The sequence below is a fragment of the Podarcis liolepis genome, assembly GCF_965112155.1.
Source record: "Podarcis liolepis genome assembly, chromosome: Z".
NCBI lineage: Eukaryota > Metazoa > Chordata > Lepidosauria > Squamata > Lacertidae > Podarcis > Podarcis liolepis.
The window spans coordinates 27,458,682-27,486,574 of NC_139570.1; the positions used below are offsets into that span (position 1 = coordinate 27,458,682).

General features: G+C 45.1%; 1 protein-coding gene and 1 long non-coding RNA gene across 2 annotated transcripts in view; one reads left to right on the forward strand and one right to left on the reverse strand.

Annotated features, from left to right (window-relative positions):
* The window catches only part of LOC310698370, a 758,866-nt gene that overhangs the window by 384,678 nt on the left and 346,295 nt on the right, over window positions 1-27,893 (reverse strand). The gene's annotated exons all lie outside the window — the stretch shown is intronic.
* On the forward strand, window positions 13,527-27,846 carry ASB12 (ankyrin repeat and SOCS box containing 12). Its single transcript, XM_083485334.1, has 3 exons — window positions 13,527-13,983; window positions 20,873-21,716; window positions 22,755-27,846. Exons 2-3 carry the CDS (start codon window positions 20,894-20,896, stop codon window positions 22,886-22,888), a joined length of 957 nt encoding a protein of 318 aa, XP_083341460.1. The 5' UTR covers window positions 13,527-13,983; window positions 20,873-20,893; the 3' UTR covers window positions 22,889-27,846.

Consider the following 27,893-nt stretch of genomic DNA (forward strand, 5'->3'; position numbering starts at 1 on the left):
AGTCATGGGTGTTGGAAGCTGCACAAAGCACCTAAGGGAAACTGAAATCTTCAGTCTGCTTTTTTGGGGGGGGGTAGGCTTTATACTATATTGCTTATAGTATATTAAAGGTACAGGGACCCCTGACCATTAGGTCCAGTTGTGGCTGACTCTGGGGTTGCGGCGCTCCTCTCGCTTTATGGCCGAGGGAGCCGGCGTACAGCTTCCAGGTCATGGGGCCCGTCACAGGGATTCTAACCGCCGACCTTCTGATCAGCAAGTCCTAGGCTCTGTGGTTTAACCCACAGCGCCACCCGCGTCCCTAACAGTATATTGCTTTATACTAAAAGACTCATTGTGATTTGCAATATATACAATGCAATAAAACATGATGAAAACATACCAAAAAATACACAATAGCACTGTGGTAACGCGGGTGGCACTGTGGGGCTGTGGTCTAAACCACAGAGCCTAGGGCTTGCCAATCAAAAGGTTGGTGGTTTGAATCCCTGCAATGGGGTGAGCTCCTGTTGCTCGGTCCCAGCTCCTGTCAACCTAGCAGTTCGAAAGCATGTCAAAGTAGATAAATAAGTACCGCTCCAGCAGGAAGGTAAACGGTGTTTCCGTGCGCTGCTCTGGTTCGCCAGAAGCAGCTTAGTCACATGGCCCAGAAGCTGTACGCTGGCTCCCTCAGCCAGTAAAGCGAGATGAGCGCCGCAACCCCAGAGTCGTCAGCGACTGGACCTAATGGTCAGGGGTCCCTTTACCTTTACCTAACAATTGTTGAAACATACACACTAAAAGAGTGGATTGAGTAGCTAACAGCAATATCATTAAAGCTGCCCGTGTACTGTAACTGGTGTTACCTGGCACCAGAATGATAGTAAATTTGGTGCCAGGTGAGCTGCCTGGGGAAAGCAATCCAAAAACTGGCAGCAAGGTGGGTGGGAGGTGCTGTTATTTCTGAATCGGGAGTTTGCATTGCACCAGGGAACTGGATATATTTAGAACAAAGTAACTAAATGAAATTAAACCATGACTATGTGCGATGTACCACTTGATCTTTTGGTGGTTTTATTAAGACAACTAGATGGGGTAGTGCAAACATGGGGCCACAAAAATGTAGGTAGCATGATACAACTTTCAGAACTTACTGGCAAGATGTGCAGATGGGAGACAAGATATGCCTTCTATTTACTGACTCCTGCCAGTCTGCAGCAAGGATATTTAGGTACTTAAAATACACATGTCGCTTTTCCTTCTGCAATTCAGTGCAGCTAACAGACATTGTAAAATACAATAAAAATGCATGTTCGCCCTAGACAAACGGGCATTTCAGAACCTGGCACATCATGCTTATTTTTCTTAGAAATCAAGAAGAGAGAAATAATACTGGATTAATGAGAGAATGGGTTTTGTTTTTTGGTAACATTTTGGAACAACCAATCCCAAGATGCCATGCAACCCTGTAGTATTCTTTTAATTACTGTGAGTTGTAAGTTGGCGGGGGGGGGGGTGTTTGTTTGTTTGTTTGTCTTCTGCCTACTAACTGTAGTTCTTAAGGCAGCTTTTGCAATGTATTTAAAACACAATAAAAAAGGCAGTTATGCACTGTCACTACAGCAAGGCAAAGCTGTATACAAATTGTATACTGTATAGTGAATTTTGTTTGGTATTCCTATTTTGCAACAGAATTAGTTACGTAAATAAAATGCAATAAGAATGTATCCCTATCAGTGAGAGGGTTCAAAGGCAACATTTCTGCTATTCATCCCGTCATTGTACTCATTGCCTTCTGAACTCTGCAGAAGTTGGGTGCTCTTTAAATATTTACGTGGGCTTAGACTTTTTTAAAAAGAGGGGGGGGGGAACTTGCCATCATTTTTTTTGCCCTTTTACACAAATTAGTCTTTTTTCTATTAGCATAATTAAATTGCTAACATTAATACAGAAATGAAATGCTAAGCCTTTGATTTTCATTTTGGAACTCTTTGGCAGGGTAATGGCTTCCGTTGTGGAGTCATTCTCAGCCTCTTTCTATTAATGAGTATTTATCTACAATTTAGAGATGCCAAGCACCTGTGGATGTCAGGCATAGATTATGAAATGCAGAACTATATATACCCTCTGCTTAAAATATACCGGAATTTTGTGTAAAGAAAAGCAGATTTGTAAAAACTTCAATTTTAAAAGTAAGATCAGGTTTCTCCCCTATCACTATGGTTTCAAGGAAGCTTCAGAGTCTACACAATGAAATTCATTCCTAACCACCATTTTTAACACAGGAAATACGATAGTGCAAAAAGTATTGCATCCTCATGCACTTTCAGGCACCTGATAAAACACTTAATAAAGATACTTATTAGACAGAATGATCCCAACACCCGCTGAAATATAACTGTGTTTAGCTCCTTTTCATCCTTCCCTCTTTTTAATGCATAGTGGGTGGAATTGCACAGGTGTGATGAGCTTCTCTACTCCAGCCCTGCAAAGACCCTCATACCAGCCAATCTTGCTTCAGGTAAAGAAGGGGCTCGATCATTCAGCAAAATATGGCTTGCATAATCTCAAGTCTTGTAGAGGAGAGCAATTGCTTGAAGGATCTTTTGAAATAAGCAAAAGGCAGTTCTAGAACAAACTAATAACAACCGGCCAGGTTGTGACTCCAACTCCTATCAAGCCCAGCCAGTATGGCCAGTAGTCAAGGGCAATGGGAACTGCAGAAGCAGCTGGAGGGCCATAGCTTAGCTACCCTTCAACTAAATGCTCCTTAATCCTTCTCCATTATAAATCCAGCAAATTCTCCAGCAGTGGATTTCCTTTAAAAATAATAAGCAATCATTGAATCCCTGACCATCTCTTTTTACAAGAAGCTATTGACAGAGCCTCTCCCCTCTCTTTGAGACTGGTGGGTGCCTATGAAAAAATAGATTCCCTATGGCAGGGATGAGGCAGCTGTGGCCTTCATGATTAAGGAGGGAAGAATCTGCTCATTCCATGTTCTAATTTTCCAGTCCTAAATTGAGCTTTCCCTGTTTCTGTATCAGGCTGTGTGCACACTATATATTGAAAGCACACACTCCCTACGAATCTTGGGAACTAGTCTGCAAAGGGTGCTGGCAATTGTGAGATAACCATGTCACCCTGACATTGACAGTAAGGAGGACATGTGAATTGACACAGATATAACTGTTGTTAGGAGGGGTAAAAAGAAAGAGAAAGGTCAAAGGTTTGCAAAGGGTTTGAGTAATATTGCAGGTAAACATGCTAGGTATTGAAGGAGCAAAGAGAGGAGATTTAATAGGAAGATCTTCCCACGTGTATTGTGACTTTAAGTGGTGGGGGTGGACCATCCGAATTGGTCCCACCTCCCTGCAGAGGGGAAGGGTCACGGAGAAGTCCAGTTGCACCAGGAAGTGATCTGACCATGGCACTTCTTTTGTTTCACTTTTACTTAGTGTCAGATCACCCACGTCACTAGAGGTGAACACCAGGTCTAAGGCATGTCCGTGACCATGAGTTGGGCCAAACCTATTCAGGGACAGCCCCATGGAGGCCATTCTTTCCATGAAGTCCCGAGCAGCCCCTTGTAAGGTCGTGTTGGCATGTTAAAAGCCCCTAGGACAACCAAACTAGGTGTCTCCAGGAGAACATTTGCCACAACCTGAAGCAGCTCGGGCAGGGAATCTTTGGTACAGTGGGGAGGTCGGTATACCAAAAGGAATTCTGTACTGCCCCTATTGCCCAACTTCCAGAACATGCACTCAGAGAACTGGGTCTTCCCAGTAGGACACCTGATGCAAGCTAGTGACTTCCTAAAAATCACTGTAACCCCCCCCTCCCCGCCCACAAGGCCTGGGTTGCTGGGCGTAAGAGAAACCTGGTGGACAAGCAGTGCCAAGGACAGGCCCACCTGCTTCATCTAACCAAGTCTCTGTTACACATGCCAGGTCAAGTCCTCCATCCATGATCAAGTCATGGATGGCAGTGGTCTTATGAATCATTGACCTAGCATTGCACAGCAATACCTTCAGGTCATGTGAGTTTCCCTTGTTGATTCCAATATCCATCATGTCAAGACCAGAACCGGAGGTAGGGATAGTCTTCAAACAACAACTAAACCTGCCTCCTCGGTAATGACATGGTCTGGTCTTGGCGTAACTACTCCTGCTGCCTTTGACCATGTCCCAGTGCTTCCTGCCCTGTGGAACTTGCCCCAGCCATTGTGTTGGCTGGGGCCCACTCCCAGGCAGCCCTGATCCCACCCCTTAAAAACAAAATGCAAACTATACAACAACCAATAAAACAACAAAAAACAAAAACAGAACAGTCATACAGTGGTACCTCAGGTTAAGTACTTAATTCGTTCCAGAGGTCTGTACTTAACCTGAAACTGTTCTTAACCTGAAGCACCACTTTAGCTAATGGGGCCTCCTGTTGCTGCCGCGCCACTGGAGCATGATTTCTGTTCTCATCCTGAAGCAAAGTTTTTAACCTGAAGCACTATTTCTGGGTTAGCAGAGTTTGTAACCTGAAGCGTATGTAACCCGAGGTACCACTGTACTAAAATTAGTCCCCAGCCAGATATCCAAGCCACCCCCCTGCCCCCCCCAACAAAGCAAAAAGGGGAGGGCCTTAAAATGCCACTGACTGCTTAAGGACATTTTTAAACACATTAGCCACTTGGAACAGGGAAGCAATAGCGGAACAATCCTGCACTTCCCCAAGGGTTTGTTCCAAATGAGTCCAGCCCCACTCTCTAGGCACTGCCACAGGAGTCCTGCTGTAGCTGGGAGAGTGAGGGCCTGGGCCACACCCCCTGGGCCAGCTGGAAAAGGCCTTGGAAGGGCGCAGGCCCTGCAGTCCTCACCTCAGCTGAGTGGCACCTGAATTCAGATGCAGTATTTGTCTGGGAAAATATGTGTACGTTGGCACAATACATTCGCGTTTCATGAAGAAACCGGAGAAAGGAGGTGGGAAATTATGGAAGAGCATGTGAATATCTGATTTATATAGATATTTCACACAGGGCTAATAGCAATTTAGGTAATTACACAGGTTATTCGTATGCACATTTCAGTAAGTCAAATTGAATAAATGGCAGGGATCCAAAGCTCCCATGACCCTGATCAAGGCAACAGAACAATATGGTGATTTGGGCTACCCAAGAAAATATTTGGGGTTTGTGGCACCTGGGTGGGCAAAGTGTTGACACTCGCTTCAAATGCAACATGCACATTAGGGACCTTATTCCCTTCTGGATATTCATTCTATCCACACCAACCCTGTCAGACCAGACAACAAAGGGATGTGAAGAAATAGATAAAAGGAGACATTTTTTTAAAAAAAACATTGAATGTATTCAAATACCCCGTAGTGGGGGTGGGGTGTTTATGAATCAACTAAGGTCAGATAATGAAATCTATGGCAAATGCTACCCTGGAAGGATTAACCAGTCTCCAGACAGAAGTTAATTTCCTGGTTAAAACAGTTCTCCATGTGGCTCTTGATTGAATCCGGCTAAGCAGGGAGGTTTATGTGCTTTCTTGAACAACACCTGCTGTTATTATGTTGCTAGGAGTTCTGTAACAGAAGCCAGCTACAGGTGTTGGCATAGGTCTCTCAAGAGCTGTATGATGCCAGGTGTAAGCCTAGGCATTACCCGATGTTCCTGCTCAAACTATGGGCACAGTCCCTGCATACCCACCCTCTCCTTCAGTGTAGAAAATTGGAAGCGCCTGCTCCCTGTTTTAAACTAGCCAAAGTTTGTCATTATGTCTGAATTGTGGAGAGCTTGGTTTAGCTGTAGTTTCTTAATAAGCTGAGATCAACAACCATGACCTGATTGTGACTTCTTTCAACAAACCATAGTTTAATTTAAAGTTTAAGGTAACCAAAGGTACACCCAACCATCCCAAAGTTCAGACATAAGTAGTTCAGGTTAGTTTAAAACAGGAAGTAGATGCTTCCATAAGATCATACTCAGAATTGGAAAAGGTTTAAAAGATTATCCAGCCCAACCCTGTACCACTGGAGGAAATCTACTGCTAGGCAGCCCTCTGGAAATCTCAAATGAAGGTGAACTGAGCACTTCCAAAGACTCTTTGTTCCACTATCAAGCAGTTCATGTCATCGTGAACTCTTTCTTAAATATTTCTTATCTGTGTTCCCGTCCTACTCTTATCCAGCAATTGGCATCAATTCTTTAGCTTGGTAATGCTAGGATGTTGGTCTTCTTTCCAGAACATCTAGTACCATTGTGCCCTCTAGCGGCTTAGAGCAGGAAAGGCAGGGGAAACAAAACCTTTTTGTTCAAATTAGGCACATTAAAGAGGGAGAGGGAGAGAAACTCTGCTGCATATATACAGTGGTACCTCGGGTTACATACGCTTCAGGTTACAGACGCTTCAGGTTACAGACTCCGCTAACCCAGAAATAGTGCTTCGGGTTAAGAACTTTGCTTCAGGATGAGAACAGAAATCGTGCTCTGGCGGTGCGGCGGCAGCAGGAGGCCCCATTAGCTAAAGCGGTGCTTCAGGTTAAGAAGTTTCAGGTTAAGAACGTACCTCCAAAACGAATTAAGTACTTAACCCGAGGTACCACTGTATATTATATCGCCCATAAGAAGGGCACTAATATTTCATGCTTTACGATCCTGCTTCAGCCAGTGCTGTGTCTCTCCAAATGTTGCTGAATTAAAGCCTCCACCATCCCTGACCACAGGCTATACTGCCTGGAGCTGATGGGACCTGGAATTCTACTGCCCTGGAAAGCCACAGGTTCCCCAGCACTGCCCTATGCAATCTAAACTACAGACAGCAGAAAGCAAGCCTCTGAGTCAGGGATGGGGAGCCTGCCCATAGTATGTTGTTGGACTCTGTTATCCCTAGCCAACAATCAGGATGGTACAAGTTGTACTCCCAAAACATGCCAGAAACATATGTTCACCACTCCTCTGTTAGGCCCATGGTGGTCACAGAATCATAAAACCGTAGTCTGTCCCACTGTTGAATGGCTCTCACCATCAAAAAGTTTTTCCTAATATTTAGTTTTTGGAATCTCCTTTCTTGCAAATGGACTCCATTGGATCCGGTCCCACTCTCTGGGGCAGAAAAGAAACAAGCTTGCTATGTAATCCATGTGAGAACCCCTCAGATTTTTGAATATGGCTGTCGATCCCTGAGGGTCATCTAGTCCAACCCCCTGCAGAGCAGGAATCTCAACAAAAGCACAGGTGGTCATCCAACATGTGCTTTAAAACTTCCAAGGAAGGAAACTCCACCACGTACCGAGGGAGTCTATTCCACTGTCAAACACCTATTACCATCAGACAGTTCTTCTTGGTGTTTAGTTGGAATCTCTTTTCTTTTATCTTAAATCCATTCATTTGGGTTCTACCCTCTGGTGCAGGAGAAAACGAACTTGCACTGTCTTCCATGTGACCGGCCTTTAGATATTTAAAAGTGGCTATTCATATCTCAGTCTCCTTTTATCCAGGCTAAACATACCCAACTTCCAATGTTCCTCCTAAGGCTTGGTTTCCAGACCCTTCATCATCTTGGTTACCCTCCTCTGCACACCTTCCTGCTTGTCAATATCCTTAAACGGTGGTGCCCAGTGAGTGGGTCATGATTCCTACTTTCTTTTCCTCTATTGGAAAAAGTCTTCTGTTTCAGGACTGGGAAGCCTGTGGCCCTCTGCATATTTTTGGACTACTGTTCGCATCATCCCTGACCATTGGTCATGCTGTCTGGGCTGAAGGAAGTTTCTGTCCAACAACAACTGAAGAGCCACATGTTCCCCAGACCTGCTTTACTTTAAGGGGAGATGGATCTGGGAATCTTGGCCCTTCTCCATTCAGACCAGTAGCTGAGTTGGTACAGCATGAGAACTCTAGGGTCATGGGTTTGAGTTCCATGTTGGGCAAAAAAGCTCCTGCATTAGATGTGGTCCCTTTCAACTCTACAATTCTATGCTTAAGTTAAAGTGATATTTCCTCAAATGAGCATGTCTGTCTGAAATATACTCGGAGTCAAGTATGGATTTCATGCTCTTTATTCAGCTCATAGTAGTGAGGAATGAAAGTTCCCCCAAAATATCTGCTTGTCCCCCAAAATATCTGCTTTATATACATTATTTACACAATGGGCCACACGTGATTGGCTAATTCTGGGATTCTACTGTAGGCCAATAAGGTTGTGGATTCACTTCCACCTGGAGCTGGATTGGGTGACTCCTGCGGACCATACTGCTGCATTGTTCTAGGACCAATCAGATTGCTGCATTCTGAATCCTATTGTTCTAGGACCAATCAGACTGCTGCCTTTTGGATCCTATTCAACTCAGTACATAACACTGTCCATTCTTCCTCCCACATTTCCCCTAGTTTTAGCTGTTTCCATTTGCTCCATTCATTTTTATGGGACAGGGAAAGTGGGTGACAATCAGGACACATTCCCAGAATTCAACATAGTCACCATCCTTCCATTATACAAAAACTAACTTTTGCATAGATCAGTGAAATAGTTAGCCCTGAAAAATCTCAGCTCTTCATGCCTTCAGATCTAAAGTCCCTCTCCAGGTGTGTGATCCACCCCCCAAACATTTTTGTGTGAAGTGAAAACATCACATTATAATGCAATTCGCCTCTCGCAGAGGAGGCACAATAATCTACCTTATTTTTTATCAAACATATTGTGCTAAAAAATAAATAGTGCATTACAGTGGTACCTTGGGTTAAGTACTTAATTCATTCCGGAGGTCCGTTCTTAACCTGAAACTGTTCTTAACCTGAAGCACCACTTTAGCTAATGGAGTCTCCCGCTGCCGCTGCGCCGCAACCACACGATTTCTGTTCTCATCCTGAAGCAAAGTTCTTAACCTGATATACTATTTCTGGGTTAGCGGAGTCTGTAACCTGAAGCGCATATAACCTGAAGCGCATGTAACCCGAGGTACCAATGTATCGGTATATACTTGCGAGATGACAACTGCTTTTAATTTTGAACACTTTGCATAAGTTGTTTTCTTTCCCACACACACTCCTTTGCCCCTGCCCCAAATATCAGGCCAGGGTTGCCTCCAGAATCAAAAGCCAACCCCAAGGAATGCTCTCTTTCTTCCATCCTAGGACGTCTTTCTCATGTGACTAATTTAGTTTGTTTATTTACCACTTCAAAGTCCTGATAAAAACCCTTCAACCTGTCAGATAAATTCTCCTGGCAGTTTGCTTTTATTAAGGTGTGGAATCATCCAGTCTAAATCCAAGAATGCCTTTCCCTGGAAGGGCGGTGGGGAGGAGGCTGATAAGGCTGGCTAAACTGCCGCTGCATGAATAGCCGCACACTCTTTAATGTGATCAACCATTTCTGCAGTCTTTTAATGTCCAAGAGACCTGCTTAGACTAAATCCTCCTACATACTACACTCACTGAACTAGGCCCTCCAAATGTTACTCAATGGGAACTCCCATAGCCACACTACTGATTCTGATGGAAGTTAATTCAACCTTTGGAGGGCTACAGCCTCCCCATCCTTGCAAAAGCCCCACCTTCTAATCTAAGGATGGGAAAACTGTAGCCCTCCAGATGTTGTTGGAGTACAACTCCCATCATCTTTGACCACTGGCTGTACTGTCTGGAGCTGATGGAAGTTGGAGTCCAATAACATCTATGGAGTGCACAGGTTCCTGCTCTAATCCTAAGAGCATGGTGCAAACCACAGTTGTTCAGTTTTGAGAAGCAAGCGCTCTGCACATGCCCCAGGCCTCCCTTTGTGACAGTATTCCACAAGTCCGGTTCTGTCACTGAACACAAGCAGAAACCTGGTGTACCTGCTGCTTTCTATCATGCCTACAGAAGGTATTTCAGGAGCAGGTCTGATGCTCTCATTCAGTGCACTGGTGCCTTCAAGCACTGGCACATGGCTGGCGCTGTAATACTGATATTCTACATGGTAAAGTGGTGAAAACTGAGGGAAGAGAACTCGATCAAGAGAGGAGCCACTGAGCACAGGGAACGGAAGGGATGAAAAGGTGAAATCCTTATACACCCCACACCTTGCGACATGACAGCTTGCAGGATGTCTCTGTGTGGTGACAGTTCAATGACTGGCCCACTGAGCACTCAAGTGCCAGACCAGAAACCTCTGTCACCTTTGAGTCTGCACTGTTTCCAGCTATGTGCTAAAAACATTTTTAAAAAATATGTTGGAAGGGATCTTGAAGGTCCTCCAGTCCAACCTCCTAAACAGTGTGGGATCTGCAATGCAAGATGCAACTTAAAGCAAGGGTCACAATAGGAGCACATAGCTGTAAGCATAGCTGCTGTTTTCTACACCTTCTTGGGGGGGGGCACTTTTGGCTGTGTGCACACAATACAATTGAAACACATTATTCCTTGCACAGCTACAATTCCCAACACTCTTAACTACAGTTCCTTCCTTTGGGGAAGGCCTTGTGGAACGCCCCCACATAGCCAATACAATACAAATCTGAGGTTCTGCCCCCCTAACAAAAGCCTGCCCCCTTAAGAAAAATCCTGGCTATGCCCATGCCCCCAGCCATTGCCAAGTTCAGTGAAAGTGGGGCAGTCTAGCACCTTCACATTTCCACTCATCCTTCCCATCCCTGGAGCAGAGGAGAGGAGCATCAGGGCCTTGGCAGAATGCTACCTCTCTTGCCAAGTTTTGGCAGTGGCAGAAGTGGCAGGGTGGGCAAGGGGATGCAGCAGAAAGGCAGAGAGTGACATGCAGTGGTACCTCTGGATGTGAATGGGATCCGTTCTGGAGCCCCATTCACATCCTGAAGCGAATGCAACCCGCGTCCGTGTGTGTTGCAATTCGCCGCTTCCGCACATGACGTCATTTTGAGCGTCTGCGCATGCGTGAGCGGTGAAACCCGAAAGTAACACGCTCCGTTACTTCTAGGTCGCCATGGAATGCAACCCAAAAATGCTTAACCTGAAGCTACGTCAACCCGAGGTTTGACTGTACAGTGGTACCTCGGGTTACATACACTTCAGGTTACATATGCTTCAGGTTACAGACTCCGCTAACCCAGAAATAGTACCTCAGGTTAAGAACTTTGCTTCAGGATGAGAACAGAAATCGTGCCCCAGCGGCGCGGCGGCAGCAGGAGGCCCCATTAGCTAAAGTGGTGCTTCAGGTTAAGAACAGTTTCAGGTTAAGTACGGACCTCTGGAATGAATTAAGTACTTAACCCAAGGTACCACTGTATTCCCACTTCACCTCAGGTGGTGATACACATTTACTTCCAAAGCAGGAAACGGCAAACTTCAAGCTTGCAGGATCTAATTTGTGGTGTAAAAGTGTAACCAGTGGCGTAGCGTGGGTTGTCAGCACCCGGGGCAAGGCAAGTAATTTGCGCTCCCTAACCCGTGGATTTGCGCCCCCTAACCCGTGGATTTGCGCCCCCTAACCCTAACCCCCAGATGTTGCGGCCGGTGCGGCCGGCCCCCCCTGCACCCCCCATGCTACGCCACTGAGTGTAACCCTGAGATTCATCAGCTGAAGCCTGACGCAGAAGACATATAGTTAAAATTACATAATCTTGAGCTCAGGATTTTGTTTCCAGTCCCAGATCTGAACTGAGCTCAGTCCTTGCATGCAAAACCAGTGCGGCATAGTTGTTAGGGTGATGGACTGGACTGAGGAGACCAGGGTTCAAACTCCCATTCAGCCATGAAGCTCTCTGGGTGACCTTGGGCCAGTCACTGCCTCTCAGCCTACCTCACAAGGTGGTTGTGAGGATAAAATGGGGGAAGGGATAGAGCCCATGACGTCCTTGGAGGAAAGATGAGATATAAAAAGCACAAATAAATAAACAAATAAACAAATCCATTCAGGGGGTTTCCCTATAGTTTAAGCACTATAATTTAGTGGTTCATTTTGCTGTTGCCATCATTAAACAGCTAGGAGTAAGAAATCCTTGTTGATCTAACTTGCAGTGCACACAGAGATCTACCAGTAGATCCCCACCTACCCTTTGAAGCCCACACCTGGCCTAAAAGGGAGCCATCCAAAACGCATTAAGTCCAAGTTCTGAAATTGCCCAGCTTCCCCACCAGATCCCATCCTCATGTTAATCAAGTAAGCAAACACATCTCTAAACCTGCAGGCACTTTAATGGCATTGTGAGTCTGGAGCAGATGGCTTTAGCAACACGTTCTCTCCCGAGTCTAATAATAAACCAAACACACTGGGGAGACAGATGATAATGTTGTTGTTGTTGTCATCTCAGAGTTGCAGGAGCCTCTGCTGCCCATCTCATTTTACTTCTGTCCCACGAAATTGTTTGACCAATGATGCTCACGGGACAATGAGTGTACAGTATATGAGCCACGGGCAATGCAGAACATTCTTCTCCCTCTCCAGACCGGATGTGTGAGATTCATTAATCCTAAAGGCATCAACCAGGGCTGAGAAAGAGTTTGGTGTAGTGGTTAGAGAGTGGGAACAAGGGCCTGGGAGAGATCAGGGTTCAAAATCCCACTTAGCCATGAAGCTCACTGGGTGGACTTGGTCTAGTCATTGCCTCTTCCAGTCTAACCTACCTCATGGGGTGCTTGTGGTGATTACTGGTAATTGAGATGGGGGGAGAATCATGTATGCCACCATGAGCTCCTTGGAGGAAAAGGGTGGGGTATAACTGCAATGATTAAATAAATAATGCAAACATTTCCCCCGGACTTGATCCCTGAACACTTGGTAAGTGGTGGCTGAATGTTTGAACCAACTCAGCTGAAAAGTATTTTTGTCGAGAAATGGCTGAGGTGATAAGATACTTCCGTCTGTAGGTGTATTTGAGGAGGTTTGGCCTCCACCAAGTTGATGGGCATTGCCATTCAAATGGTGTGCGTGCGTGCCACATCTTGTGAATGATTATGTGGGGTGGGGCTTACCTGGAGCCTCCCCCCCCCCATATTTTATTCAAGTTGACACCCCTGACTGGAGGCCACCAAGCTCCTCCTCATCCTTGAACTAGGTTGTGGGGCCACTCAGGGCCAGGAACATAGCTGTCAACGTTTCCCTTTTTTAAAAAGGGAAATTCCCTTATTCCGAATAGGATTCCTCGCAAGAAAAGGAAAAAGTTGACAGCTACGGCCAGGAAGAGTATGCAGCCACGTGCATCATTCTCCTGGGCTGAATCCTGGCACTGCAAATCTCTTCCAGGCCTGAGAGCTTGTTGCCGACAGTGCCTTGTTACCGCCATAAACCTACTCATCCCCTTTGCTAAATCCCCATGCAAGGGAGCAGATCACCTGGGGAAGGCTTCTCCAGCCTAGTGCCCTCTGGTGGGGGAGGGTTGCAGCTCACTGGTGGAGGACCGGCCTGGCATATAGAAGGCCCCAGGTTCAGTCCCCCGTGGCATCTCCACCCCCGCCTGAAACGCTAGAGAGCTGCTGCCAATCCGTGTAGGCAATACGGAGCTGGATGGAGCAATCATCTGACCCAATATATTCCTATGCTTTGGACGGCAGTCCCTGGGGATGATGGGAGTTGTAGTCCAAAAGACCTGCAGGGCACCAAAAGGCTGATCTGCGCCATGCGTCCCGTGTGCTATTGCGAGGCCCGAGGTCCAGGTCCCAACCCAAGCCCTTCTAACTTGCCTCCTGCAGGCTGCACTTTCCAAGAATGGAAGTTGTCAGATAAGACGCCCAAGCAGGGGGCTAAAATTAGCCCGAGAGCCCTTATTTGATCGGCGGCCGGCAGCAGCGCAGCTGTCCACTTAGCCGGCTGGCGCTAGCCTTCGCTTTCCTTCCTAGTCGGTGCCCCGACGACCACCCCCCCGGTCCCCTTCCCTTCTCTCGCTATTCTGGCCCAGGGAGAAACCCGCGATGTGGGGCAGCCCCTTGCCCTAGCTGGTCCCCAGCGACCTCACAGAGGCCCGGCGGCGACGTAGCCGGGCTGGCCGGCGGCTCACCAGACACCGCTCCGTCGAGGCACAGCCAAGCGACTCGCAACCCGCCCGGCCAGCAACCAGCTCGTGAGTATCTTCAGCCAGGTGGCCTCCCCGTCTCTCCACCCCCCTGGCCATGACTCTCAGTCCTCCACCTGGAGAGGCAGATCGGTTTTTTCCCGGGGCGGCTGGGAGTTGGTGCCGGTTCACACGTGCGCGCATACAAGCAATTCCCAGGCTCTCTTTCTACGCGCTGGATCGCTGCCCACTTGGCCTGGCCTACTAAGCGGAGGAGGTGGCGGGGATGGATTGCGACACTTGGGGGGCGGGGAAGGGGGCTATTAATCCTGGTACCTGGACAAAACCAGAATATTTTTCCCCGATAGGAAGTGAAATTTGTTGGTTTCTAGAATGGGTTTTGCTGTTGTTTTCGGACAGGAAGCTCTGAGAAATGGTGGTGCAAGCCTTTCAAGATTCTAATTCCGAGTTCCACTGCGTGTCTCCACCTACAACAGACGTATTACATTCGTGTACAGTCATTGTGCAGATTTATTTTTTTGCATTTTTGTCCACCTTTTTCTTCCAAGGTGGCACACATGGTTCTCCTCCTCCCTCATTTCACACTCACAACCTCCCTGTGTGGTAGGTTAGGCTGAAAGCTAGCAACTGGTTCAAGGTCACCCAATGAACTTTAGGACTGAGCAAGGATTTGAACCCTGGTTTACCAGGTCCCAGTCCAACCTCATTTATCATACTGCCATAGGGATTGTGGAAGGAATAAGTGCACCTCAGGGCCATTCAGCTGATTAAAATTGTTGTCGTATGTATTAACACAAATTTCAAAACTGTACTTGATTGTCCTTTTAACTGTTATAAAAATTATTCTGACTGTTTTGAAGGATATGCCTGTAAATTACCTTGGGGCATATTATGTGGAAAGTGATTTGCAGACTAAATAATAATGCAAATAGTAATATTAAGCTTGGGTACACAGGAACATAATGGGATGCAGGTGGCGCTGTGGGTTAAACCACTGTGCTGCTTGGGCTTGCCTATCGAAAGGTCAGAGGTTTGAATCCCTGCAATGGGGTGAGCTCCCGTTGCTCGGTCCCTGCTCCTGCCAACCTAGCAGTTCAAAAGCACACAGTGCAAGTAGATAAATAGGTACCGCTCTGGCAGGAAGGTAAAGGGCATTTCCATGCACTGCTCTGGTTTCACCAGAAGCAGCTTAGTCATGCTGGCCACATGACCTGGAAAAACTGTCTACGGAAGTGGACAAACACCGGCTCCCTTGGCCTGTAAAGCGAAATGAGCGCCACAACCCCAGAGTCGTTCGCGACTGGACTTAATTATCAGGGGTCCCTTTACCTTTTTACACAGTAGCATAGGAATCTGCCTTATACTCAGACCTTTGATCTATCTAGCTTAGTTTTGTCTACACTGAATGGCAGCATCTCCAGAATTCCAGACTGGGTACATTCCCAACCCCAATTGGAGATGCTGGGGATTAAACATGGAACCTTTTGCATGCCAAACAGATGCTCAATGACAGCCTTGTTTAGACCCTGGCCTTAATGCTCTCACAGGGGCTTCCTTAGACAGACATTTATTACTTTGGTTGTGAAGCACACAATTAACATTCCCCACCTCCCATACACCATGCTCTTTACATTCCTTATATCAGAACTTTCCAAACTGTGTGTTGCGACATGTTAGTGTGTCAGCTGCAGTGTGTAGGTGTGCCGTGCAACTGCTCCCTGTGTTCCTCCCAGGGCTAGAAATAAGTTAGTATGGTTCCAGTTTGCTAGTAAAACTGAATTACTGTGTCACAAAATGGTGCATGTCTAAAAAGTGTGTCACCAACATGTAAAGTTTAGAAAGCTCTGCCTTATATGTTAAAACTAAAAGGCATTCTGGCCAACCCAGATTATTATTATTATTATTATTATTATTATTATTATTATTATTAGGAATAAGAAAATAAATACTCTACTCACGTGCAGTTTTACTTTCAGACTCACCTATAGCATGATCATGAGATTGGGAATAAAATAGGGTTTGTGTCTGCTACCCTGAAGCTAAATGCCTTGATTTAGAAATGAGCCCCATTTTGTTGAAGAAAAGGATAATGTGGTTAAAGTAAAGATAACAAAACGAGCATTTCTAATAATGTACTTGCCTTGCTGGCCATCTCAACTTCAAATAGAATAATAATAATAATGAGAAGAAAATAAAGGATGTTGTGGCAAGCTGGACCTGTTTGCTGCTGGTCCCATCACCTACTGCTTCCTGACCCCAGAGCTGAGGTCCTGCACGACTGTATAGAACACCCCTCTTGTATGTACCCCTCTTTACATTAAACTTATTATGGTAGGCCTCTCTCAGTATGCTGCCCCAGCCTGAAGTTTGGAGGGTAGCCATGAGGCCTCTTTGGTGGTGGTCCCCTCAGCTCTGAAATTGTTTCCCTAAAGAAGCTCGCCTGGTGCCCACATTTTTGTCCTGGAATAAAATGATAGGTCCTCTTGTGGATTAGGAGCTGGTTAAGTAGCAGGTAGCAGAGAGTAGGAATAAATGGACAATTCTTTGAATGGAGGGGTGTAGAAAATGCAGTCCTCCAAAGATCAGCATTGGGAACTGTGCTTTTAAACTTGTTAATAAATTATCTGAAGTCAGGGGTGAGCAGTGAAGTGGCCAAGTTGGTGGATGGTACTCAATTCAGAATCCTTAATACAAAAGAGTTGTGAAGAGCTCTCCAAACCGAGTGAATGAGAAGTAGAATGGCAAACGCAACCCAGTGTAAACAAGTGTAAAGTGATACATGTTGGGGCAAATAAATAAATAAATCTTAATTTCACATGTACACTCATGGGGTCTGAACGGGAGATGAGTGACCAGGAATGAGACCTTGGGGTCATAGTAGGTAGCTCAATGAAGATGCCAACCCAGTGTGCAGCAGCTGTGAAAAAGACAAATTCCATGTGAGGGGTCATTAGGAAAGGAATTGGAAATAAAACATCATAATGCCTTTCTATATAGGCTTGCAAGCTCTTTTGGAATATAGTTCACAGATCTGATCGCATCACCTCAGAAAAGATATTGCAGAGCTGGAAAAGGTTCAGAAAAGGGCATCCAAAAAGGCTTTTCCAATGCCCCTATGAGGAAAGGTTGCTGGGTTTGGGACATTTTAGTTAAGAGTAAAAGTGAGTAAGAGGCGACATGATAGAAATTAATAAAATTGTGCATGGCCTGGAGAAAACTCCTGTTCCGTCCCGTCCCCCTGCCCTGTATTCATAACTCTAGAACTCGTGGATATTCAAGGAATCTGAATGTTGAAAGATCATTAAGGACAATTTTAAAAAGTGCTTCTTCATGCACTTCATAGTTAAGCAATGGAACATGTGTCCACAAGAGGTAATGATGACCACCAACTTGCGTAGCTTAAAATTCATGGATAATAAGGCTGTCCTTGGCTACTTACTGGCCATGATGGAGCCTATGTTCTGAATACTTCCAAAAACCAGCTGCTGGTAACCCCAGGAGGGGAGAAGGCTCTTGTGCTTGGGCCCTGCTTGGGGGTTTTCCATAAGCGTTTGGTTAGCCACTGTGTGAACAGGATACTGGACTAGATGGGCCATTGGCCTGTTCTTATATTGCCCATTCAACACCAGCTTAAATATTTTCAATTTCCCAGTCCTTTTAATATATACTGGTAGTTCTTTTCAGTGGTGTGGCTGGTGGGTGATTTTTAGGTTCTGTATTTGGTATTTCATCTCCTGTATTCCTGGATTTCGGGTATTATGAGAGGGAGGGGGAAAATTCTCTCCATTTTCTCCAAATCACATGTCGCAACCTTTCCTCCTAGGGGTCTTGCCCCAAGATCTTGGTGCAGGCCTTCCTGGATAGGCTGTAACTAAGGCTTGTGGGTGGCTGTTTCCAAAACCAGGGTGGACTTGTCCAGGCTGAGGTCGCGAGGTGAGCAGCTGAAGATGGACGCTTTGCAGGAGGCTCTGGCCTCTCATTTCAGAGCAGGAATGGAGGAGTAGGGTGGTTGACTGAGAGGATATATTTGGATGCTTCGGAGATGGAATGCATCTGAAATTCTTTTTTTACCCTTCCTCCGAGCTTAAAGCATTTCGTAGCTGGGCAGGTGGAGTTTGGCATTCCTTCAAGTGAAAAATGTTAGGAATTGGCTTCCAAAGGGCCTCCCTGGCTGTCTGGAATATATTTCTGCCCCCCCCTTTTTTTTGGCTAACATCTGATGCAGCCCCCACCACTATCACCCTGATCTCAGGTTGCAGAAGCACTTGTGATTTTTACGGATTGAAATGTTAATAGCATCAGGACAAGAGTAAAAATTGGCCACTCACAGAAGATCCTGCCTGCAAGGGGCAGACTTTGGTAATCATTCATAATATTGTGTCCAGTGCAAGACCAACATTTGGCGGCCCCAAATGGATATTCTCAGTTGTGGATCTTCTCAATTTTGCACCCCCTTCAGCTTGGCACCCTGCGTGGGGGAAATGCACGCAATGCCCTATATCCAGTGATGCTCCAACCTATTCTGTTCCTTCATGAGGCATCTGACCTTTTTTTTTTTTGGTATGAAGTCAAATCCAAAGCAGTGACTCATGCAGAAACACATCATCATCATCGTCATCATCATCATTATTAATTTATTTATATTTTATTTATCGCTACCCTGCTGCTTTTTTTAAAAAAAAAAAGTGGCTTACAAAAATTAAAGCAAGGCTAAAACATTGAAAGCAAAATACATATAACATACCATTTTAAAAGTAATTTATAATGGATCTGAAATCATGTAAAAAAAGCAAATTTAATAAAACACAGTAAAAACATTAAAAACAGCACAGCACTGCTAAGGTGCTTCTGCAGTAATGTCTCTCTCTAATGCAGAGATGGGGAAACTATTTCAATCTGAGGGGCATAGCCAACCTTCTGGGGTGGGTGGGGGGAAATGTGCTAATAGTGGGTGGAGCCAGAGACAAAAGTGGGTGGAGCAAAGGATATGACTTTGTAGAGTAGGTTAGATTCCAACCATGCAAAAGTCAGATGTTTCAAGTTTCTATGCATGCAAACACATGCAGAGAGAGAGAGAGAGAGAGAGAGACAGACAGACAGACTACTCTCTATCAGACAAGCAAGAGGAAGTTCAAGCATACTTTCAAACCAGTCGAAAGCACAGGAGGAGAGTGCAGACCAGGTCCAGTGAGGGGTGCAGCCTGATAGAGAGGGATGTTGCTTGGGAAGAATCCCGGGGACCCAATAGAAAGGCATGGAGGGTCACAATTAGCCCTGTGTTTCCCCACCTCTGCATGAGCACCTGCAAAACACACCTACAGTAAGGAAGGCCTTTTATCAGCTACAACTGTTCTTGGATGGGGAAAGTCTGGCCACTGATTTATGCATTGGTATCCTCAAGATTCAGTAATTGCAGTTCACTCTACATGGAGCTATCCTTGGGCCTGGTCTGGAGATTCCTGCTGATGGAGAATGCTACAGCTAGACTGTTGAAGGGGACAAACTATTGCCAGCACATAACTCAAAAGCTTGCACTGGCCGCCTGTACACCACTGGACCAGGTTCAAGGTTCTTGTATTCATTTTCAAGGCCCTTAACATTTTGTCTCCAGGATACCTGATACTTTATATTCCTGTTTGATCACTGAGATCTCTGTGAGGAGCCACTATTAGTGGATCCCCCATGACTCAGATGCATGGCTTGAATCTGCTAGAAACCATGCATTCAGTATCGTGGGCTCTATTTTATCCCTTAGAGTTGAGGCCAGGCAGGCCCCCTCCCTGTTGAACTTTCAGTGCCCACTGAATTTTAATTTTAATTCCAGCTGGCATTTTGAGTCATATGTGATTTTATCGTTTTTAGCTGTTTTTTATCTTTATCAGACACTGCTTAGGGACTATTGTAACTAAGAAAAAAACAAATAAACTGTCAGAATAATAACTAAGAATAATAACTGAAGTTTTTACGGCTTAGACAGGATGGTTTGGAAGGTGATTCTTCATATATTTGGGTCTGTTTTAAAGGTAAGTACCTGCATGCTGATTTTGGCTCGACCATGAATAGTCACCCAGTGTAATTCCAAATTCAAGTAATAGAATTCTGGTAACCAAGTTCTATATATATATGACATCAGTGTTGGCCCTGATGCAATTGACAAATGAAATAATATATACATAGCCACTTTTTGTTGCAGTCTGTGATGTACCTGCATGTGTGACTCAACCCAGATAGCTTGATCTCCATGACTGCCTTCTAAATCGCAGAAACTGGCCATTAGCTCCACTGACCCCCATCCCTGCTTATTAGCTGATCCCCAGGACTCTATTACAAATGCAACCCATAAACAGATACCTGTTGGTGCCTGGCTGAATTTGAATGAATTTTATGTAGGAGATGGTGTTGATGTTGTTCAAATTGTTGTTCTACCTTATATATTATTTATGCATTTTGACAATTTATATAGTCCCCAAGCAGTGTGCAAAGACTACAGTACAATGTAAATAAAAACGGGTTAAACCCATAAACTTAAAATGCCTCCTGAAATAAAATTAAAAAGTCTTTAGTGAGGCCAGGAGTTCAATTGTAAAGGGACCTGTCTGACCTCAACAGTGGCGAGGCGGATTTCCACAAAATTGGTGAACATACAGCTCCTGGGGGATACAAGCATGCATCCCATAATTGGTCCCCCCCCAATTGTTTTAATATATAAAACGGTGACACCTGTTTTCAAATATGCAATTGTGCTCTATGTGTGCTTTAATTGTAAATAGCTTTGGCATGCCTCATGGGAAGCAATTGACAAATGAAATAATAATAATGAACAATAATAATAACTTTTGCTCACCGATCCCACCAGCTAGGAGCCCCTATCACACATGCATCCCATGTATAACCAGGACATTGTGACTGTGTTTTGTTTATTTGCTTTGCCTTATAGCTCTCTAGCATTGCACAGTTCATGATGAAAATCACCCTCAAGAGACAAGCAAAGATGAGCCTGGTGGACATAACCAAGATTTTCTCCATGCTCCAGCCCAGTGAAGATGAAGAAGGCGATGAAGAAAGACAGGAGCTGAATCTCGCCGTCTCCCAGGACAACTACAGACTTCTGGACGAACTGTTGCGCCAAGAGAGATACAGGCGGTTCATCAACAGCAGGAGCGGCTGGGGGGTGCCAGGGACCCCACTCCGCCTGGCGGCTTCAAAGGGCCACGTGAGGTGCGTCAAGGTCCTCCTGGCCCATGGAGCCGAAGTGGACAGCCTGGACGTGAAGGCCCAGACACCACTCTTCACAGCTGTCAACAACGGCCACCTCAACTGCGTGATTGCCCTCTTGGAGGCAGGGGCCAGTCCTTCTGGCAGCATCCACAACAATTGCACCCCACTGCTCACGGCAGCAAGAGAAGGGGACATCGACATCCTTCAAGAACTTTTAGAACATGGGGCAGAGGCCAACGTCAAAGCCAGAGTCCCAGAGTGGGCGGCCAACTCTGTTGCCTGCTCAGGCCCTTTGTACCTGTCCGCTGTCTATGGGCACTTGGAGTGTTTCAAGATGCTGCTGCTCCACGGTGCGGATCCCAACTACAACTGCACTGATGAGAAGATGATCACCCGCATTAAGCACCCAAAGAGTCTGCTGGAAATCTGCTTGAGGCACGGATGTGGAGCAGAATTCGTCAAACTCCTGATAGATTTTGGAGCCAATGTATACCTACCGGGTATTGTGCTCGATAAGATCTCAGTGAACTCTGAGATGCTGGATTTGTTGGCCAGAGAAAGAGGTAACTTTTTCCCATTTGATTATTATTATTATTATCATTTGGTAACATCCATTACTGACTGTGTATGCACCATACATTTTAAAGCACACACACACACCTTCAAAGAATCCTGGGAATTGCAGTTTGTTTAAGATGATGGGAACTGTAGCTCTGTGAGGGGTAACCTACAGTTCCCAGGATTTGTTGGGGAGAGAAATGCACTTTAAACGTACGGTGTGTACACAGCCACTGTCTTTTCATTGTCACAACCATACAAACACAACACGTAGGCTAATGATATCATTATTCTATTATATATTTTCTACGTGTTGTGTTTGTATTGTTGTGATTAGTTCTTATTGCAACACAGGGGTTTGTTTTGGTTCGCTGTTTTTTATTGTGACATTCATGTCTTGTCTTTGGAAAGGACCTACTTGTTAAAGCAAACACAGCCAACTAAATTCACTAAAGTGCAACTACTTTGTACATTAACAAATACTGTTTAAATTGAATAGATAGGGCCCCTTAATATGCTCAGTTGCAAATTTAGGACCCGTCCACCTGTATTGTGTAAATGCTTAATCAGATGTGTGGCCCTGCCTACCAACAGTATTTGGCTCCAGCCACTTTTCCTATAAGGAATGTGCATTGGCTTCACCCCTCTCACCATATATATCTTTCAGGGTAGCTCTCCAGAATTTGATCAAATACTTCAAATACTAGGGAATAGCTCAGTGGTAGAACATCAGCCTTGCAAGCAGAAAGTTCCAGGTTCAATCCCTGGCATCTCCAAGTAGGATTAGGAGACACTCATGTCTGACAGATCATCTCCCAGTCTGTCACGAGGAGGTGGATGTAGATTTCAGTAAATGTTAGAACTGCAAAATTATGAACACCTGAGGTGTTGCTCTAAAGTGCCTTCCCAGATTTCTGTTCAGCTCCCTGCTTTTGTTCTTGGCTGATGCCTCAGACATTGAGGAGTTCTGGGGGGCTTGGAAGCTGAGCGGTACAATCATCATAGTCTCTCCATTCTCTTTTTCCTCCCCACTCCCGTTCCAGCTGTCCCCAAATCCTTGATGTCGCAATGCAGACTAGCAATCAGGAAGTTCCTAAAACTGGCCAACCGTCCCTTTGCTGTGGATCAACTGGATATCCCACTGTCGCTGCTGAACTACCTCAAACACCGGTCGTAACTGAAGATCAAAGTTGGAACTGCCCAGGGTTACCAAATATTGTAACTGATTAAGGGTAAAGCAAAAAAAGAACATTCTAAGAATAGAAAGAAGCGTGATTTGGTGGCATTGTTTAGATTTAGTGTGTGTGTGTAAGTATTGCCTATGCTGCATTTATGCAAGAACACTGTTTATTTTTCTTTAGAGCCAGTGTGGTGTAGTGGTTAAGAGCGGTGGACTCATCCACGTCCCTGCTCCTCCACGTGCAGCTGCTGGGTGACCTTGGGGTAGTCACACTTCTCTGAAGTCTCTCAGCCTCACTTACCTCACAGAGTGTTTGTTGTGGGCGAAGAAGAGAAAGGAGATTGTTAGCCACTTTGAGACTCCTTCAGGTAGTGATAAAGCGGGATATCAAATCCAAACGCTGCTTCTTCTTCTTCTTTCTTTAAGCAGAAGTTGATCAAGTGGAATGAAAACTGAAAACCTCACCATATCCTGTAGATATATTCTAGATTAAACACCTTACTTTGTTATTCTTTTTAAAAGTACCTGGCCGAGGTGTTCTCGACCAGTCTTCCCCAATCTGGTGTCCTTCAGGCGTTCTGAATTCCAACCAGTATCAGCCCATGCATGAGGCGAGGTGAAGCCATTTGCCTCATGCAGCAGATCTGACCCCCGCTCTGCTTCTCTGTTGCCCCATTCCAAGCCCCACTCATGCCGCCAACAATGTACTCACTGCACCCTTGCCACAAAGTTGGGCCAGCAGTGCAGCTACAGGTGAGGGCACAGGTGCAGTGATGGGACTGGCAGCAACATGGGAGCAATGGCGAGGTCAGGCAGAGGGAGGGGACCCAGATCTATGGGGTTGGGGCAGGGGGATTAAGTGTTTTGTCTGCAGCAGCAAAATGTCTCTGACAGCAACTTGCTTCAGCCCCAGCCAGACCAGCTGTTTGAGATCTTGGTCCCCCTTACAGTGTAGGGCATTTCTACCAAGGTTGTTAACAGCCTGATCTTATGCATGCCTGCTCAGAAGTACCTATTGAGTCTAATGAGGCTTACCTTCCCACCCACCACTCACCCCAGATAACTGTGTGTAGGATGGGAGCAGGCTAAAACTGCATTTTACAGATCAGTCCCACTAGGGAAAAGGTGAGACCGTGAGATCCTCAGCAGAGCTACCACCATTTCTTAAATGCAGCCAGCTCAGGTGGAGGCAGAAAAGGGAAACATTTGTTTTTCTTTCTTTGGTTTGTTTCCGTTGCCTCCAGTGGGGCAGCCATGGATTGTGGATATTTGTGCCATCTCCCAAAGATGAGAGATGGCATATTCAGTATTCATATTGATGCTTTAATTTTCTTTCATTCTACAGAATTCAATTTGTCATAATATAAAATACGACATATTGCAAAATAAAAGGAAGGAATAAAAATGCAATTTAAAATCATACAGCGTCTAGCACACCACATTATGATGTCTACAATGGGAAGAAAAATCATTAGGTGTTCTGTCAATACTGACAGCAATTTTCAAATGCTTCGGAACCACTACTCTAATGAATGTTACCTTTTTCTTGATTGGCAGGAATAAGAAATGCAATAATAGGTTTGTAGTGTTACTTGTAAAAAACATTATTAATTCTATGGGGGGGACAGAGAGAACATTGTTTACATTTTAAAGCACACACACTCCAAATAGCAAACTACAGAAAAAGGGGAAACAGGTTGAAATAATATCATCATTACAAAATACAGAGAATATTTAAGAACTATTAATTAAAAATGCAAAGGACACAACTTTTATAGAGCAATTTTGAAAGCAACCTCAGAACACTCAGCACAATGTACCTTTCTTGTTTTGAATTTATTTAATTCATCTACTTTAGCCATTTATACTCCCACTCTTCAGGATACAAATCCTTCTAAGTTAGCTCACAACAAAACAAAATTGGTTTTAAAAACTAATTCTGCATGTTCATGGCATGGTTTGAATTGTGGAAAAGCTGGCTGTGGGAGGCACTGATTAGCTAGTACCCTTGTCATCACCAACACACCTCACAAACCCCCGGAACAACTTTGCAACTATTATTAAAATGCTTGTACATTTTTTTTTATAAGGTGATGAATTGATGAACAAAGAGGCAAACTCAAAGATGGACCAGTGTATAACTAGCTGACTTGTTTGTATGCTCTGTCTTAAAAAAAGGTAAAGTTACCCTGACCGTTAGGTCCAGTTGCAAACAACTCTGGGCTTGCGGCGCTCATCTCGCTCTATAGGCCGAGGAAGCCGGTGTTTGTCCACAGACAGCTTCCGGATCGTGTGGCCAGAATGACTAAGCCGCTTCTGGCGAACCAGAGCAGCGCACGGAAATGCCGTTTCACTTCCCACCGGAGCGGTACCTATTTATCTACTTGCACTTTGACGTGCTTTCGAACCTCTAGGTGGGCAGGAGCTGGGACCAAGCAACAGGAGCTCACCCCGTCACAGGGATTCGAACCGCCGACCTTCTGATCAGCAAGCCCTAGGCTCTGTGGCTTAGACTACAGTGCCACCCACGTCCCATGCTCTGTCTTAACCCTAAGCAATAATGCCTAGTTCACATGATATTGAGATGAGTGATGAGATATGTTGTTTTGTTAGTTTTAAAAAACAATAGCATATAAAATCACTACCACTAGATGCCACTATTGATCCAAATGCAAGGCCAAAATGTATAATGCATGAGTGGATCTCCTGGTGTTTTTTTTTTTTTTTACTTAACAGCAGTCCTGGCAGGCTCCAAATTTAGATGGAGTAACTGCAGGGAGAAGGGATGCTCAGGCCATTTTCCTGACCTATATTGCCCTAACTTTTTTTTTAAGCATTTAGCCCTGCAGCAGAGGTGGTTGGGGAAACAGGTACCTGTGTTTCCTCCTTGTCCCCAGGGCTGACAGCAGCTTTGATGGATGAGGAGTTAGCCTGGGAAAATGGCACAGGGATTAAGTACTGCTCTCCATCCCAGTGCTGCTGTTTCAGTTGATCTTGGAAGCTCCAACAATTGCTTTGGAGGAAGGGGGGGGCAGGAATCCAGGCACTCCAGTCATGGACCTCCTCAGGAAATACTTACCTTGGCCTGCAGCCACTCACTTGGCAGATGGATTGTCAGTTCCTAAGGCTCTTTCTTTTTCACTTGGGGGGCCCCCTAGATGTTTTGAACCAAAGCTCCCCCTAGCCCCAGCCAATTCTGACCATAGGCCATGTTGACCATTGGATGTGCTGGTTGGAGCTGATGTCCAACAACTGTGTGAAGAACTGTCCAGCAGAGCACAGGTGAAAAAGCGCTGTGTTTCTATTGCCACAGGGACCACGGAAGTGAATCTGAAGGGATCTATGATGTAGTTTCAGTCTTGAGATAGGCAGCAAAATGCAGAGTCCCAGCTCCTAAGAGTCAGGACACTCACTCTTTGTTCTGTTTCTCATAAGCAGCTAATGAAGTAGTAAGCAACCCTGCAGTTGAATTGGAACTGGAAGGATCAGATTTATTAATTCTGGTGGAATGGAGACTGATGTCACTAGAAAACTAGATTATGGTTTTGATAGATCTTGGAAGTGTGCAGGAACGGGCAACCAAAATGAACAAGGCATTGAAACATCTTGCTTATGAGGAGAATGTTGGGTTGGTTTGTTTTTAGTTTTAAAAAGTGGCAACTAACATGGGGCATGTAGAGGTCTGAAATGCATGTGTTTTTATGTTGTGATTTTATATTGTAAACCACCCTGAGACCTGTGGGTATAGAGCAGTATACTACTACTACTACTTACTACTACTACTACTACTACATACTACTACTACTAATAATAATAATGCCACCCCCCGACCCAAACTCCATATGCAAACATGGGGCCATCAGTCAATTGGTACCTGTACAGCTTTGTTCAGTGAACCTGGGAGATCAAGGTTCACTCAGCCATGAAACTCACAGGGTGACCTTGGGCCAAACACCATCTCTTAGCCTAGCCTACCTCACAGGGTTGTTGTGATGATGAAATGGGGGCGGGGAGAACTGGGTACACCACCTCAAGCTCCTTTGAAGATTAAGGTGATGTGTAAATATAATAAATAAAATAAACTTTGGGCCTAAATATTTTTAGGATTGACTCTTCCTATAGTCTGCCAGCCAGTGAGATCTACTGGGGAGGCTCAGCTGTGATCCCACCAGTAAGTATAGCCTGAGGGTAGGGAGCAATGACCTGATACAAGGCCTTTTCTGTTGTGGCACCCAGTTTGTGGATCTCCCTGCCTCTAGAAATGCAGTAAGTGCCTTTGTTTGTTTTTTAAGTTCCTTTGATATTGAGCTTTCGTTGTCAACATAAGATAAATAAGCTTTTATTATTTAGTTATTTATTATTTCATTTCTATCCCACCATTTCTCTAAGGATCTCAGTGTGGCACCCATGATTTATCTGTCCTCAACCCCAGTTTTATGTTCACAGAAATCCTGTGAGGTAGGTCAGGCTGAGAGGAAGTGACTGGCCCAAGGTCACCCAGTGAACGGCTGAGTGGGGATTTGAACCCACGTCTTAGTTCAAGATTCTAACTACTATACAACACTGACTCCTATCTCTTGTAACCTTTTAATGCCAGGAACTGCAAAATTGGTTTCGTATTTGTTGCTGTATTCTGATTGTGTATTATATTACAGTGGGACCTCTAGTTACGAACTTAATTCATTCCGGAGGTCCGTTCTTAGCCTGAAACTGTTCTTACCTAGAGGCGTGCTTTCGCTAATGGGGTCTCTTGTTGCTGCTGCGCCACTGGCACACGATTTCCGTTCTCATCCTGGGGCGAAGTTCTCAACTTGAGGGAACTCTTCCAGGTTAGCAGAGTTTGTAACCTGAAGCATTTGTAACCTGAGGCGTTTGTAACTTGTGGTACCCCTGTATTGGGTTTTAATGTGTTGCTATTTTAATACTGCATTAATATCATTGTATTTTATAGTTTTTATCTGCACTGTATAAACTGTTTTGTGTGGGGTTTTTTAAAATATAT

Coding starts and splice junctions, on each gene's coding strand:
- ASB12 (XM_083485334.1), top strand. CDS start 20,894: ATGATGAAAATCACCCTCAAGAGACAAGCAAAGATGAGCCTGGTGGAC. Junction 21,717..22,754: donor TTTGTTGGCCAGAGAAAGAG/GTAACTTTTTCC, acceptor CTCCCGTTCCAG/CTGTCCCCAAATCCTTGATG.